The following is a 16,122-nucleotide window of genomic DNA, read 5'->3' as shown; positions in this document are numbered from 1 at the left end:
GGTCGGAGGAAGAGAGCATTTTCTTCTTTATGCACATCTGGATAATTTGAACTTTTTAGAATGAGCATCTGCAACTTTTATTATTTTTATAATATTTTTTCCATTTCAGGAAAAGCAGCCAGAAAAGGAGCAAAAGTGAAAGACAATGTGAGAGTGATAGAGACATGAAAACGGAAATAAAAATTCATCCAGCCAAGGTGCAGGGTGTGCGAAGGCACGCCACACTAGCTTTGTCTGTGTGTTTCCTTCTGTAATTCTGAAAGTGGTCCAAGTCCCTCTGGGATTTGGTTCCTCCCCTCTTAAGTAAACACACTGGCTTCCCTCACAGGGAAGGAGAAACTGGCTGGAATCGCTGCTGGCAGTTACTCCAGAAGAACAGAGTAATGAAATCATGGTTCTGGAGCCCTCTGCCTGAGTTCTAGTCCTAACTGCCGTACTAGCAGTATGACCTTGGGCAAGTTCGTTAATTCCTCTGTGCCTCAGTTTCCATACCTGCTGAGTGCTGAGAATAGTAATGTTTACCTGTCGAGGGGATTCAGTGAGAGACACTTACTGCAGGATGTAGCCAATGCAGAATACCTGCCAGCTATTATCATTATTGTTGCTAACAGGAAAAAAAATTGGAACAACAGATTCTTTTCTTCCAGCAATCAGAACTAGGGAATGGTGAGGGACTGTCCCAGTTATCATGATATCCAAAGGGTCAGAGGGAAGCCACAAAGGATCCATGCACAAATCAAAGCCATAAGGAGGTAGAAACTGTAAGTAGAACTCAGCCGGGACGCTACTTGAGGGGTTTCTGTTCTAGCCATAAAAAATGTCAAATTAAGATAGAATATAAGGTAATCTCATGATCTCATGGATTTTTGTCTACATTCATCCCATTCCCAAACCTTAAAACATTTTTTACCTCATCTCTATGTCCCACAAAGCAACGTCGTCGCTGATCCAAGGGTTGGATGGCTCAGCTGGTGTTATCAAAGGGTCATATTCCATATACTGTTCCGTGTAGGCAATTAAACTGCAGGAGGGAGGCAGAGCAAAGAATGCCACTGATTTCCTTAGAAAACCCCTTTATTCTGTTTTACACAAACATTATAGCAGTCTTCACATAATTCTAAATTAAAGGAAAAAATTTATTTCCGCTCCCACTTCTGACACATCAAACTGTTTTCATTTGTCCTTATTTCCTTCTCATTATGAACATGCCATTTTTGCATTGCTGCAGCCATCATATATACATGCATTTTCCCCACTTGACTCTTTACCTGAACCTTGGTGCATCTCTCCCTGGTTATGCTAGCCTTACTGATACTAATACACTGGTCAAACCTGTTTGTGTTCCACCCTCCCACAAAGACTGATTCTCAAGGCATCTGGAACACACAAAAGACACTACAGCTCCACCGGACTGCCAGCTCAGCATTCCCAGCGGAAGGACTTTCTTATGATAAAGACTTTTAAATACCAGCAGACCACAAGGAGTAGACATAAGCATTTTTTCCAAAAAAAGCAACTTAATTTTTCTAGTTATAATTATGATCTAATAGATATGTTGATCTTATAGACTGACATAATTTATTTTAGACTAATTTTTATTTTTATCAAAATGTATGTGAATAGTTAGAATAATAAAATAGTACCAAAGATTATATATACTAAAAATGCAAAAGCAATTATTTTTTCCTCCCATCCCTTCTCAGAAAGGCATCTACTTTCCACCTTATGTTTTTTCTAAAAGTTACCTATATATTTCTAAATTATATGCTTTTATATCTATTCCTGATTTTATTTTAGACAAGAATTTATCTTTCTATTCACCAGTCCTCAACTCCCACCTTTTCTTACATGATCCTCCAAATAGATTTGTGTAACAATTTTTGTTAATGGTCAGTGTAACATTATTAAACTAGATAAAAATTGTTTGCTGTCGAGCTAAATATCATACTACTTTTTCCAAGCAAGTGTTTTAACAAACCTGTAAAACATCTAGCAATCATTTTTTTACATCTTAAACACATCAAATAATTGAGCAGTTCTGTCCTCTTGTTGCCCAGAGATCCTCTTTCCTGAAGTCTTTAGTCTTCTTGCTCGAAACTGGATCATTTGCTCTATAGACTTGATGGAAAATGATCATTTTGGGACTTCCTTCGCTTCTGTGTTGAAAAGCCCATGTTTCCTGGATTCCATGTCTATCTCTTGCTTTTACTCCCTGATTGTGTTGAAGCACATCCTTTAGCAGTTTCCTAATAAAGGATGCATGAGAATCCTTGCAAATCCGAAAATGCTTTTATCTCCATACTTGACTGATAGTGCTAGACGTAGAAGAGTAGGTGAAAAATCTCTTTCCTTTAGAATTTTGAAGGCACCACTCCATGTTTTTTTTTTCTGGCATGCAGTGTTACTATTGAGAAGCCTGGATCCCTTTTGATTCTCGTTCTTTGGTTCAGTTTCTTTTCTCTCTGTCAACTTAGAATCGTCTCTTTATTGCTAGAGTGTTCTGAAATTTCATGATGGCCCTTGCTGGTTGTTGTTATTTACTGTGCTGGGCACAGTGAGCAATAGATAAGCAAATATGTATCAGGAATTTTATAGTATTCATCACTAATTTTATACCCTTTGTTTCCTTTGTTTGCTTGTCCTATATTTTTTTTTCCAGTTCAACATTGGACATCCTGAATTGTTAATCTATTTTCCCTCCCATTTTTTGTCTCCTTGTCTTTTTGTTAAACTCAACTTTCTATTTATTTTTAAATTTTGAACCATTACTTTCTAAGTTTCAGAGTTCACTTTTGGTTATCATAGTGTCTAGTTCTTGTTTTATGGATGAAATATCTTCTCATTTCTCAGATAATATGAATTCTATACTTTTATTATAAGTTTCTTCTACTTGTTGAATTATTTTGGTTCTTCCAAGTTCCTTTTTTCTGTCAGTTTATTTTGATTATACTCTTTCATGCTGAGGTTTGAGTGTCTGGAAAATCTTTGGACATCCATTTGTGCTTAAGACTGAGGTACTGAAACCTGCTTCGTGGCTCAGTGGGCATGTGGATGGGGCTTGTCACTGATGGGCTTCATTGCCATAGGGAAGTTTACCAGTATTTTAATGGGAGCTCCAAATGAGGGATCTGGAGTCTTTCCTCTGGGGCGTCTATTTTTCTCTAGAGTAGGCACTGGCAAGCTTTTTCTGCAGGGCCTAGATAGTAAATATTCAGGCTTTGTGGGCCAGATGGTGTCTGTTGCCACTACTCAGCTCTACTGCTGTGGCATAAAAGCAGCCATAGACAACTTGCAAATGAATGCGTGTGACTGTGTTCTAATAAAACTTTATTTGCAAAAACAGAATGGAGTATGGTTTGGCCCACAGGTTGTACTTTGACAGTCTCTTGCCTGTGGGTATATATGTCTGGCTCCTGGAGGCCTGACAGCAGGGTCGGGGAGGGGCTGAGGGTCTGTTGGGGCTCAGAACATGATACTCTAAAGTATAGTACGTTGGCATGCTGAGTACTTTGAACTAAAGGAGAATGGAAGGGCCTCAGAAGCCAAGGCTTTCACCTTCTCTCCTGCCTCTGTCTCCCATCCCTTTTTCTCCCCTGACGTAAGTCATAGAAACAAGAATTCTTTTTCCCCAAAGTGGGTCATAGAAACTAGAATGCCTCTCCCGCAAAGCAAGCCACAAAACCTAGAAAGGTCCCTCTCTCCCTTCTCCCTTGAAAACCCTCATTCCAGAGAGGTCCTACCTGGGAGGTAGGAATGCTACTCAGAGAGACTAAGAAGAATCTGAACAGACAGGCCTTGCTGGGTTTCCTCCCCTCAGTCTGTTACTAGTAGATCACACCCTTTTGTCCAATCGCATTTCTACAAGGCTTCCCATTCTTCATGGAACCTAAGCACAAATACAGACAGTTTTCCCTGGGTCTTTGAGTCTTCATTTCTGAAGGCTTCTGTGTCGTGTGAAACTGATGAAATAAATGCATTTATGCTTTTCTCTTGTTAACCTCTTTTGTTGTAGCAGTGTTGGCCCTAATCCTTATGGTAGATGAGGAAAGGTATCACACTTTGCATCCCTACAGGCCCCACAGTTCAGTGTGTATAGCTTCCATTAATTCTCTTGTTTTCAGCTGGCCTCTTATGAGATCTGATGTGTCTGAGTTCTGAGCGTGTGTGGCTCAATTTCTCTCAAGAAAAAACTGCCCATCTCCTGCAGTGGTGGTAGGTGGGAAGGATTGTTTCCTAGTGGGGCAGGAGATCTAGGGGTGCAAAGTCTCCTGGGACAGACTTGACCATTCCTCTGCTGTTAGCCCCATGCCTCATTCCTGCCTTCCATGGTCCCTAGTGCCTTCAAGAGCCAAGGCCAGGCTTTGTTGCGAAAACTCGCTCACTTTGTCACATTACTTCTGCCCCCAACATGTAGGTTAGAATGTTCTTCACTCTGTCCCTATGCACTTTCTTTTTTATTAAATTTTGAAATATTTCAGGCATAAAGAAAGGTATAAAAATTATAAGATTTTACTTTGACACCTTGTACTCGCTGACCAATTAAAAAAATAAAACATTACAAATAGAGACATGGGGGCCTGTGGTTATGTTCTCCAATTACATAGACTTTGTATCTTGGACAAATGTGTTGAAATTATTAATAAATAGTTTGTTAACCTTGTGAGTTCATGCCATTTTTGTTCCTTTAGTGACATGTTGCACTTGAGGAAAGGGAGAAGATGAACATATGTCTACAATATTGTCTTGGTTGCATTGAGTGACTTTATCACAATTTACTTAATCGTTTCCTTTATATTAGACACAGATTTTTTCCTTTTTAATATACACAGTGCTGTGGAACACCATTGTTCACACAGATTTTTTTTTTCATCTTCTGCGTTATTTATTTAGAATTCATATCCATAAGCAGAATTATTTGACCAAAAGATATGAATATTTTTGGTTATCGATCCACAGTAAAATTTTTCCTTAAGCATTGCCAGCTTGTGTGTCAGCAACTTCTCCCACAACAGCAAAGTCAGAGCCACAGTTCCTACTACTGAATTGCAAAGGGCAATAATGGCCAATTAGCTTAATGCTGAACACGCAGAGAAATTAGTCAGAGGCTCCATCTCATGCTACTGGAAGTGTGATCCATGAACCAACTGCACTGGCATCACCTGGGAGCACGTTAGCAATGCAGGATCTCAGGTCCCAGCCCAGGCCTCCTGAGTCAGAATCTGCATTTTAATAGGATGCCCCCAGGTGATTCATATGCACATTCAAGTTTGAGAAGAACCACATCTCATTCCTCAATTTTCTGAAACATTCAGGACACAAGATGTTTTATTCATCAAATCAAAATGAAGGAGCCCCTGGAAATTTTGGTTTTGAAGATGGATGTAAATTTTCGGACACCTCAGAGCCTCCTCGCTGTCCCAGGTGTTTACCATGACCCGTGGGGTAGAAGAAGCAGTGGTCCCAGTTGAAAAGCCTTGGTTTGAGTTCTTGGTTGAGTCATTTAACTGATCTTTGTCAAGTTCATCATGTTATATAAGAGCCTTGTTGAGCACTCAGGACCATTGTGATAGAAAATGGGAAAGCATCTCCAAAGAATCTTGACAATCCTCTACAAATATAAAACAGACAAGCGAAACCATGGGCACACTAGAGGCACATCCTCTGTCCTATAAATCTCCTGCAAGGTATGCATCTTCCCTGGGGCCAGGCTTCACCAATAAGAGCTGTATTAGTTTGTTTTCATGCTCCTGATAAAGACATACCTGAGACTGGGCAATTTACAAGAGAAAGAGGTTTAATGAACTTACAGTTCCACGTAGCTAGGGAGGCCTCACAATCATGGTGGGAGGCAAGGAGGAGCAAGTCATGTGTTACATGGATCGCAGCAGGCAAAGAGAGAGAGCTTGTGCAGGGAAACTCCCATTTTTAAAGCCGTCAGATCTCGTGAGACTTACTCACTATCATGGGAACAGCACAGGAAATACCTGCCCCCATGATTCAATTACCTCTCACTGGGTCCCTCTCACAACATGTGGGAATTCAAGATGAGATCTTGGTGGGGACACAGGTAAACCATATCAAGAGCTTTACGACATCTCAGGCAGAATGAACGTGGGCAAGGGAGCTCTAAGAAAGCACTGTGACAGGAAGGATCAGGCTACAAGTTGGTGCTGCACTTGGGAGCCACTTCTTAGCTACTTGGGCTGATTGAATTCTTTATAAAAGAAATGGCATTGCATGTTGAGGAATATGTTAGTTTTCTAGGGCTGCAATAACAAATGACCACAAATGGTTAAAACAACAGAAGTTTATACTGTTTTGGAGGCTAGAAGTCTGATATCAAGGTGTTGGCAGGGCCACGCTCCCTCCGAAGGCTCTAGGGGAGAATTTTGCCTCGCCTCGCCTCATCTCACCTCGCCTCATCTCGCCTCGCCTCTCCTTTCCTTTCTTTTCCTTCCAGTTTCTGGTGGCTCCAGGCACACCTTGGATTGTGGCTGCATCACTTTCATCTCTGTCTTTGTCTTCACATGTCTTTATTCTGTGCCTGTGTCATCTGCTCTCTTTTTTGTCTTATAAGGATACTTGTCTTTGGATTTGGAGTCTTTCTGGATAATCCATGATGATTTATCTAGATATCCTTAACTGAATTACATCTGCAAAGACTCTTCCCAAAGGAGGTCACATTCACAGGTTTCACAGGTAAGGCCTAGGACCTATCTTTTGGGGCTCCACTATTCAACCCACTACAGAGAATGTGAGAGAGCAAGCTGGATGTGGGGATACAGAGAGAACACTGGGCCACCTGTCTCCTTTGCTCAGATCAGCACAAAGACAAGCCAGCAGCAGAAAACCAAAATCCTGTTCAGGGGGTGACGAGTTGTACCGAGGTGCCCCAGAGGATCTGAGTCACAATGACATATTGGGGGGTTCTCCCGATTATGAGGCATTTGAGCATCCATGGCATTCTCAAAATCTGAGATGAACAAACAGCCCGGGGGACCCCATTTGTCCTCCCAGGACATCTGCCCTGGCCATTCCAAACATCTCAGCCTTAGTTAGCTTTGAATCTCAAATAAAAGATATCCACTTGGCAGCCCAAGGCAAAAGGTGGGGCATCTTTTAATTAGTTAATTATGTTATTGTGGAATTTTTTTTTAAGACCAGAAATAGATTTCCCTGAAGTAGAACATACGGATTGAAAAATGAAATTTCCTCCCCTCCTCCCTCTCGCTTCCTTAGATTTCAATGAGACAGGCTGGGGTTTTTATCAGACCCCTCCCCAGATGTGTTCTAGCAGATCCTCAATGTGGTCACATCTCCAACCTGGGAAGGAGGGGTCCAAGCAGTCAGGTCAGGCCCTGTGGACAAGTCCCCATATGGAGCCCTGAGTGAATGCTGGGGTGAGGGGACAACAGGAAAGGCTCAGGAGAGGCTGCGGTGAGAATTCAGCCAGCACCTGGTCCCAAGAGGAGCCTGCAGGCTCCAGCTGCCTATTACTATATGCATGGCAATGAAGGCAGCTGTCCGCTGACCAGCCTAAGGCAGTAGAATCTTAAAAGTCCAGAGAGCAACTAAGGAAATGGGAAATAATATGATTATTTAAGCTGTAATGAAATATAGGCTCATAGCCAGATCTCTTTAAGAAAAATCCTGAAATATCATTAGAGATGTGGGTGGAAGAGAGGTGGTGAGAGCTAATGGTGATGTTGGTTTAGGAGAATGTGGTTGAGAGCCCAAGGTGAGATTTTTGTGACCATCCAACATAAGAGCACAAAATATGACTTTGTAACAGGCATTAAGCATGAATGAAATTGTTGCTGTGAGCTCGTGCCATGTCACGCCTTCTCCAAAAAAGGGTCTAGGCAAGCAGCATCAAGACATGCTATAGAGGAACACATGGAGAAGGAACACAGGAAGTCCTGACAATCTGAACCAGGCAACAAAGCCAAAGTCATTATGAGCAACTCATCTGCTGGCCAGTGTCAGTGATAAGTGGTACTGGTCGGAAGGGAAATTTATTGTATTAGAAGAGGGAAATCTGTTTTGTTAAGTTACATAAATAAAGTCAGAGGCTTTGTAAAGGAAACAGTAAAATTACAGGGGCATATGTATTTTGAATGTTGTATTTTATTGATAGAAAAAGGGAGTATTGAATCATCAGAATTAGACATACACGTATTGGGGCTATAAGAGGCACTCCTATTCAGCAGGGTGCTTGGAGATGCTGGTATATTAAAGACAAGGAGGATGAACAATTTGGTCTTCAGATTCTAAGAGAAGGGGAGAGATTGGGGTTTTATATTTGTTTCTAAGGGCTGCTGGAACAGATTATCTCATATTTAGCAGCTGAAAACATCTTATAATTCTAAGAGTCAGAAGTCTGAAATGGGTCTCACTGAGCTAAAATCAAGGTGTCAGCAGGGCGATGCTCCTTCTGGAGGCTCCAGGGAAGAATTCATTTGCTTGCCTTTTTCCAGCTTCTAGAGGCTCCCTGCATTTCTTGGCTTGTGGCCCCCTTCCATCTGCAAAGCCAGCTATGGTTTTCTTATGCTGCATCACTCTGACACCGAATCTTCTGCCTGTCTCTTCTACATTTCAGGGCACCTGTGATTATGCTGGGCCTATCTGGGCAATCCAGGATAATCTCTCTATTTTAAGGTCAACTGATGAGCAACCTTAAGTCCATCTGCAACCTGAATTCTCCTTGCCATGTAACATAACCTATTCACAGGTTCTGGGGATTTAAAATGGACATCTTTGAGAGATCATTATTCTGCCTACCACAGGTGTAGTTTGAGAGCAATTTATGTGAAAAAAAATAAATGTATTATTATTTATTTCTTACTACATTTATTTATGTAGAAAATAAAGTCACTTGGAGGAGAGTGTGGCAGTAGATAAAAGGTGCATAATGGCACCACCATGTTTTATTTTGCTGCCACTATTACAACTCACGCAAATAAACCCAGTGTTCATGAATCTATGCACCCTCATTTGTCCTATTTGCCATCATCATTGCATGGAAAAGACAGGAGACAGCAAAGTGCATCTTGGAGGTTCCCATGGGTGACTTGGGCATTTAGCAGTCTGCTACCTCAACTGCTCTCCCAGCTTATTGGGGGGAGGGGAGGGTGATCCTTCCCAGAGAGAGTAGCAGAGAGGGTTAACTTCACAGCTGGGGTAGCCAAAGACTGAGAGGAGGTGAAAGAGCACCCCCACGCTGGGCAGAGAGGGAAGGTGGTCTCCTTATGCTTCTCAACATCTTCAGACTGTGCAAAAACAGACAAGAAATGAAAGCAAGGACACCTTGCCTTTTCCTTGCTCTCCTGTCTCTTTAATCTGGGCTGGAGGTGCCTTATGCCTGGTAGCTAGAGCTTCCAAGGTGGGACACAGGAAAGAAATGAAGGTTGGCCACATAGGATAAGATCTAAGCTTAATGCAGAGAGATTAAAAGGCTTTTGGGTTTGTGCCTAGGCTGTCCAGCACCATTTCTTGGCATGAAAGGAGATCCAAATGGAGACAGAAGTGCTGCCTAGGAATACAGTGAATGTACTTGGTTGTGTTGACCCTTATGCTGGGTCTCTTGGGAATCTGAGTGAAGCAGATAGGGATTCTGGATGGTGAGTACTCCAAAATGGGTGAGCAGGCATAAAGGGCCTCTCTGGGTTTCTGCTCACTTCTGCTTGTCTCTTGAGAATTGTACTCTGATATGTACACAAGGCTACTTCAGGAGCTGCCATGTATTTATTTATAAGCCCTGCTCCTGGCCATGGTTGATTTGTCCAGGAACAGATACCTGACGCAAGTGGGGTTCATATCTTCTTTCCCCAGCTTCAGCAGTAGAAGCTTGTATTAGTCCATTCTCCCGCTGCTATGAAGAAATACCCAAGACTGGGTAATTTATAAAGGAAAGAGGTTTAATTGACTCACGGTTCAGCATGGCTGGGGAGGCCTAGGAAACTTACAATCATGGGGGAAGGGGAAGCAAACATGTCCTTCTTCACATGGTGACAGGAAGGAGAATGAGAACTGAATGAAGGGGGAAGCCCTTTATAAAACCATCAGGTCTCATGAGAACTTACTATCATGAGCATAGCATGGGGAAAACACCCCCATGATTCAATTACCTCCCACTGGGTCCCTCCCATCACATGTGGGGATTATGGAACTACAATTCAAGATGAGATTTGGGTGGGGACGTTCAAGAGCTGGTGGTGTCATGTTTCCTAACACATGTCTGTCATGAAAGAGAATAAGGCCAAGGTGGAAAGTGGGCAGGACCAGAGAGGAAAAATGGGTCTTGGAGGCACTCAAGGCCCTGGCCCCAGCTTTCCCTGAGCTCAGTAGCATTGCTGCCTTTCCCACGGTTCAATTCCACAGCCCCTTCTTGTATTCTGGGAGCCAATGTATGCTCCTATTTTGCAGAATCAGGTTCAAGCTGGGGTTTTATTGCTTGGAATCAAATCAACACAGTTGAAAAGGGAATGAAGGTGATGAGAGTGTGAAGGCAAGTTCATCAAGGCAGCCCTTTGTAGAACTAGCCAGAGAGGTTGTCTCTTTCAGAACATGTGCCTCCTGGTAGTGTACAGATTACAAGATGAACAGAGTCTGCTTGGGACACACAAGACAATGAGAAGGCCAGGCAGGCAATTAAGGAGGCAGCAATGGCCAATGCACAGTACCATTTCAGTCCAAAGTCAATACCAATGACCACAGAAAGACTAGAGGTAGGACAGGAAAAGCAAAAAGGGAGAAGAAAATAGAGGTATGTAAAGAGCTTTGTAGGATGTCCAGCATATAACAGTACACAGCAGCAATGGTCCTCCAACTGCTGGGTGTGAGTGGCAGAAAAGCAGAATTGGGATGAGATGGAAGAAAGAAAATAAATATAGGAAATTCAGAAGTCCATTAGGAACAATATTTCTCATTGAGCAATTTTAGCATTCTTGTCCCTTTATCCCTGACTCCTGATTGGTATATGCTTTTGTTACTTTCAAATGACAAATTCTCACATCACTAGAAGATGCTGATCTGTGAACCTTTAGCAAATGTGCTACCCACCATTGTTGTGGACTTTGAACTGGGTCTTGAGTGGAAATGTGGAACTGGCTGATTTGTTCACATACTCCTGCCCCATGACCCTTTAGTAAGTGGCAAAAAAAAAAAAAAAAAAAAAAAAAAAAAAAATCTACCAGATGGCTACCAGGGGTACACTCTTTGGTCAGTCATTTAGTAGCCATTATTCAGTGCCTACTATGCCATTAAACAGCAAACAGCTCTCTGGATCTCAGAGAGTTGTTAGAGCTGAGCTAACAGCAAAGTCACAGCTTCTAATAATAGTAACCAATCCTGGTAGGAGGACAGTTATTAATGCAAAACCTTCCCAATTTAGATTGCTAATTAGGGTCTACCTTTGATAAACTTGGAGGGGAAGGAAATAATGAAAGAGAATTTAGTGAACATACAGTCCAACCACTTGAGAAAATATGACAAAAATAAAAGTTTTAGATTTTATCCTTTCTCTCTTAACAAAAAAAGACTTGTAATTTTGCTACAAATTGTATAGATGTGACCAAAAAAAAAAAAAACCAAAAACAAAAAACACAAAACCATGACGAGTTGGAGGAAGAAGAAATGCTGTCCATCCTGAGTTAAGCAATGCCTAGGAGGAATCCCTAGAGCTAAGGACACATATATAGAGCAGGTGGGGAGATGATGAAGAGATATTGACATGGCTAGGCTCTGGGAAAAAGGGACAGTGAAGTATGGCCTGCAGCTATGGGAAACTATTATCCAGGAAAACAAACAAACAAACAAAAAACCAACAAAAACGAGGCCTCGAATCTAAAGCATTATGGGATTATGGGATATGACCATTAGTCCTACTTTAGAAATACAGTACAAATGCACTAAAGCATTCATTATGAAATCAGAGCCTCTACATGAGAAGACCTGGAAATGGAATGTGAAAGGGGGTGAAGAGGAGAGCATGCTGGCACGCCTCGCTTTGCTACATGCAGTTTCTGAACTGTGATGCACAACAGGGAACCAGGACAGGAAGGATCTGATTAGAAAGGAAAATGAGAAGCAGAGCAGCACTGTGGAGAGGAAAGAAGGAAGTTTGATTCCTAGCAATTAATTAATTAATCTAGCTTTTTTTTTTTTTCACTTGGAGAAGGTGGGAAGTAGAGAAAATATAAAAAGAGAAATCCTTAATTGCAAGTCACCCAGAGAAAACACATTCAATAGAGAAACTTGGGATGAGTGAAGGAGCATGAAGGTGAATTTAGCCCTGCAGGAAGTAGAGCTTACACCAGGCCAGGTATGGAGGCCCCTTCTTTCCTACATGCTACAGATTCCAGATCTTGGTCTAGATATGGTCACCCTGGCTGTAATGATACCTCTGGTCTTTTTTTTCCTGTCACCTAGAACAGGCTAGGAGAAAGGAGGAGCAAAGACCCCATGGTTTCTGGAATCCCATAAAAGCAAAGTTGTAATGACTTCTGTGACCCTCTTTTTTCCTCCCCTGAAACTATCATTAGACATTAAGTTCACAAACCTCTATTAGGGTATCCAGTCCCTTGCTGTCTTATCCCATTTCATTAATTACATTTCATGATCACTGAGGGTCAGGAGGTGGAAGAAGAACCAGCATCCAATTTCAGGGAGCAGCGGCAATCTCAGATACAGGCAAGCAAGATGATGCTAAAAAAAATCAATTCAGCAGTCAGCTGTGACACACGAATGGCTCCCAGTAATAGGGTGAGGATGAGCCAAGTACAGATGCAGGTACGGAATGAAACATTTTGATCCCTCTGTGTGCAGCAGTGCACTGGGATAGCTGCACTGATTGTGGTGTAAGCTTGCTATGGGTGGAGGGAAGTCTCTGGGGAATCGCAGCCAAACATGGAGACTCTAGACAGTTTGGGACTAAAATGCATGGAGTGTTGCTTCTCAAAGTTGGTTTGTCAAGTGCTATAAGGCTTAGGTGAATAAAAAAGGGACTCCCTTGGGGACGCTTGCAAAGAAGAGTAAGACCTCGTTTATCTGGCAACTTCAAGTATCCAGAGAAAACAAATGAGATAAGTGAGCATAAGAGCCTCTGCGTAGTCTACAGATGAAATAAACACCATGCCTCAAGGTTCATGTTATTGGGAACAACACACCTCACAAAAAAGACTTTTCACACTTGCTTTAGGATCAAAGCTAATCAATTTGGTTATCTGATTTCCTGGTGTGGTAGTTCAGTTTCAAAAAAGGAGTCTGTTTCTTCTGCCCTTGAATCTAGTCCAGCTTAGTGACTTGCTTTAGCCAATAAAAGGCAACAGAAGTGAGAGAATGCCAGTTGTAATCTGCAAGACTTTTGCATGCTTCTGTTCTCTCTCTTGGAATCCCACTATCCCCATGTGGAAAAGGTCAAACTAGTCTGCTGGAGGGTGAGAGATCATGTTAAGGAGCACTCAACTGTCCCAGCTGAGGCCATCCTAAACCAGCAGAAGCCAAACATGTGAGAGAGCCCAGCCAAGATCAGCAGAGCTGCCTAGCCAACCCATAGCCACATAGAGAAACATGGCTGAGACCAGTGGAGCCAGGTGGCACATAGACATGTGAGCAATAGTAAAAGCCTATTTTTTAAGCTACTGAGTTTTGGGGTGTTTTGTTACTCAGCAACAGCTAACTGATACACCTGGTCTGCTACAGATTGGAAAGCGGGGGTTGGGTAGAGAGGGGGAAGGGTTAGTAGAGACAAGCAGACAAACAGACAACTAAAAGGCAGAAACAGGAATTCAAAGAATATTATCATCTGGGGCCATTTAGGGAAAGGGAAGCAGGGTACCTTATAAGATCCTGACCACTGACAGTTTTAAAGTGTAACAGAAGACTACTGACTCTGAGTCATCTAGAAAAATTAACTGAAATGTAGTGTCCTTTTGTTAGGAAGTAAAGTGGATGAACCATATTTAAGAAAGACTGCCATTAAAAAACAGTTAAAATAGGCCGGTGCGGTGGCTCACGCCTCTAATCCCAGCACTTTGGGGATCACGTGAGCCTGAGGTGGGCGGATCACGACGTCAGGAGATCGAGACCATCCTGGCTAACATGGTGAAACCCTGTCTCTACTAAAAAATCCAAAAAAATTATCCGGGCTTGGTGGCAGGTGCCTGTAATCCCAGCTACTGAGGAAGCTGAGGCAGGAGAATGGCGTGAACCCGGGAGGCGGAGCTTGCAGTGAGCTGAGATTGCACCACTGCACTCCAGTCTGGGCAACAGAGCAAGACTTCGTCTCCAAAAAAAAAAAAAAAATAGTTAAAATAAAAAGCTTAGGGTGTTAAGTGTCATTTATCTGAGACACTCATGTGTGTGTGCAGAGACAATACATTCTGCAACAAAAATTGGGTAACAGCTCAGAAAGCCTTTTGTGTTGCTTCCAGGTGCAAAAGGCAGCCTAGGAAATGCAGTTTGGTTGCCATGATGCTGGCATTTTGGGGACACTTAAGCACTCAGGAAGACAATGGACAGAATATTTGGAACTGGGATGATCTGAGAAATTCTGTGCAAAAGAGCAAGTCTTTTCTCCCCCAAAGCCCCAGATTAGTGATGGCATGTGAGGCAGTGGAAGGAGACATGCAGTGCAAGGTCAGCCTTAGGCAGCCTGCAGAGATCTCTTGTGTGGGAGACTGAGGGGAGACAGAGGGTGCAGGAAACAATTGCATTAGCAGCCTCCCTCCTTGGCCTGCCCTTTGTTTGCTCCTTTAAGCACCATATATCAAGTTCATTCTGTCTCATGCACTTGAATTCTGCTCTCTTCCGAAGCACAAGTAAGTGTCATGCTGGAAAATCATTATTATTCACATTCCTAGTGTGCAGACTGAGTCCCAAGGACTGGACCATGCTTTTGTCATGCATGAAGTCATTAATCCTATAATTTAAATACAACTACTACCTCCCCTCTAAAGAGGTGAAAACAGGCACCGAGAGAAGAAGCCACTGGCTTCATCAGTTAGAAAACAGGAAATGGCAGGGGCAGGTTTCAAACCTTGATGGTTGGTTTCAGACCCATCCCCTAAACTGTCTGTTCTGCCCCTTTAGTTTGAAAAGTTCCCTTTTCCCCTCCCTGCTGGTCTGGATGCACCCTTTAGTCCAACCCTGACTGTAGACATCCCAGAGCCCAGCCTCGCTGTCCCCAGCCCTCCTGCCTCTCCCCCCACTATTAGTTCTCAGAGAACTGGGTGAAAAATGATGAAGACCTTTCCTGGGGGATGCAGTTTCCTGGGGGATACGGAATTGCCACTTATCACCTGGAGCAGGCCCAGGGAAGCCAGATCGAGATGGGGATGTGGATGTGTGTGCCCACCTGAGAGAGCTCAGCCTGCATCTCTGGCAGCTTCTCACCAGCTTCCAGCACCTCCTCCCTGGCCCCATCCTCACAGAGCCACTGACAGGCCCGGCTCCCAGCTGCTTTATCTCCAGCTAACAGGCATCTTCTTTCCCTCCTCCTCCTTATCTGGGGGTTTCCTTGTGGCTCTAATGAAAAACCCTCATGTCACATTGAAAAGTTGCCAGTTATTGCTGCTGGGAATAAAATCTAGCCTCTACCAGGCAGAGACTCATGAAAGCTTCTAGCTGGGCACCGAGGAGTAGCCAGTTGGAATAATCCTTCAATATGAGCAGCCTCTCAAGCATAATTAGATGGTACCAGGTGGGGCCCCTCCCTGACAGCAAGGAAACAAACAAACAATAGGATGGGCCAGGCTCCCCGCCTCCACCTTGGTTTCCTCCATTTCTTGGCCTCTCTGCACACCTGCCCTGGAGTCTGCCTACCTCATGCTGACAGGTTCAGGCTCTTTCTCTGCATCCCAAAGATACAACAAATTGGATGTGAGCTCTCCGGTCAGCCTGAGTAGCAGGCAATGGCTTCACCGGATCCTGAAAGACCAGATTAGTCCACTTGAAGATTATCCAAAATGTGGATTTCTTGGCTTAACCCTGGAACCACTGAATCTGAATCCCTAGGGCTGAAGCTTGGGAATTTCCATTTTTTAAACCCCTCCCTCACCTGGATTACAGTACTTAGAACCACCAGACCTGAGCAAATAGATCCAAAGAAAGATGCTCCCATAT

At 43.1% G+C, this 16,122-nt stretch overlaps 1 protein-coding gene across 6 annotated transcripts in view; it reads right to left on the bottom strand.

Annotated features, from left to right (window-relative positions):
• RGS6 (regulator of G protein signaling 6) overlaps positions 1-16,122 on the bottom strand; it is a 641,289-nt gene that overhangs the window by 67,626 nt on the left and 557,541 nt on the right. For 5 of the 6 annotated variants that reach the window (XM_054529656.2, XM_054529657.2, XM_054529659.2 and 2 more), the window contains 1 exon segment: positions 911-1,021. The exons of the other annotated variant lie outside the window; for it this stretch is intronic. In XM_054529656.2, coding sequence (XP_054385631.2) covers positions 911-1,021 — 111 coding nt within the window. 6 annotated transcript variants of the gene reach the window in all.

This window comes from Pongo abelii, chromosome 15 (assembly GCF_028885655.2).
Source record: "Pongo abelii isolate AG06213 chromosome 15, NHGRI_mPonAbe1-v2.0_pri, whole genome shotgun sequence".
Taxonomy (NCBI): domain Eukaryota; kingdom Metazoa; phylum Chordata; class Mammalia; order Primates; family Hominidae; genus Pongo; species Pongo abelii.
The sequence above is the reverse complement of the archived record's forward strand: the minus strand, read 5'-3'. Positions and strand labels throughout refer to the sequence as shown.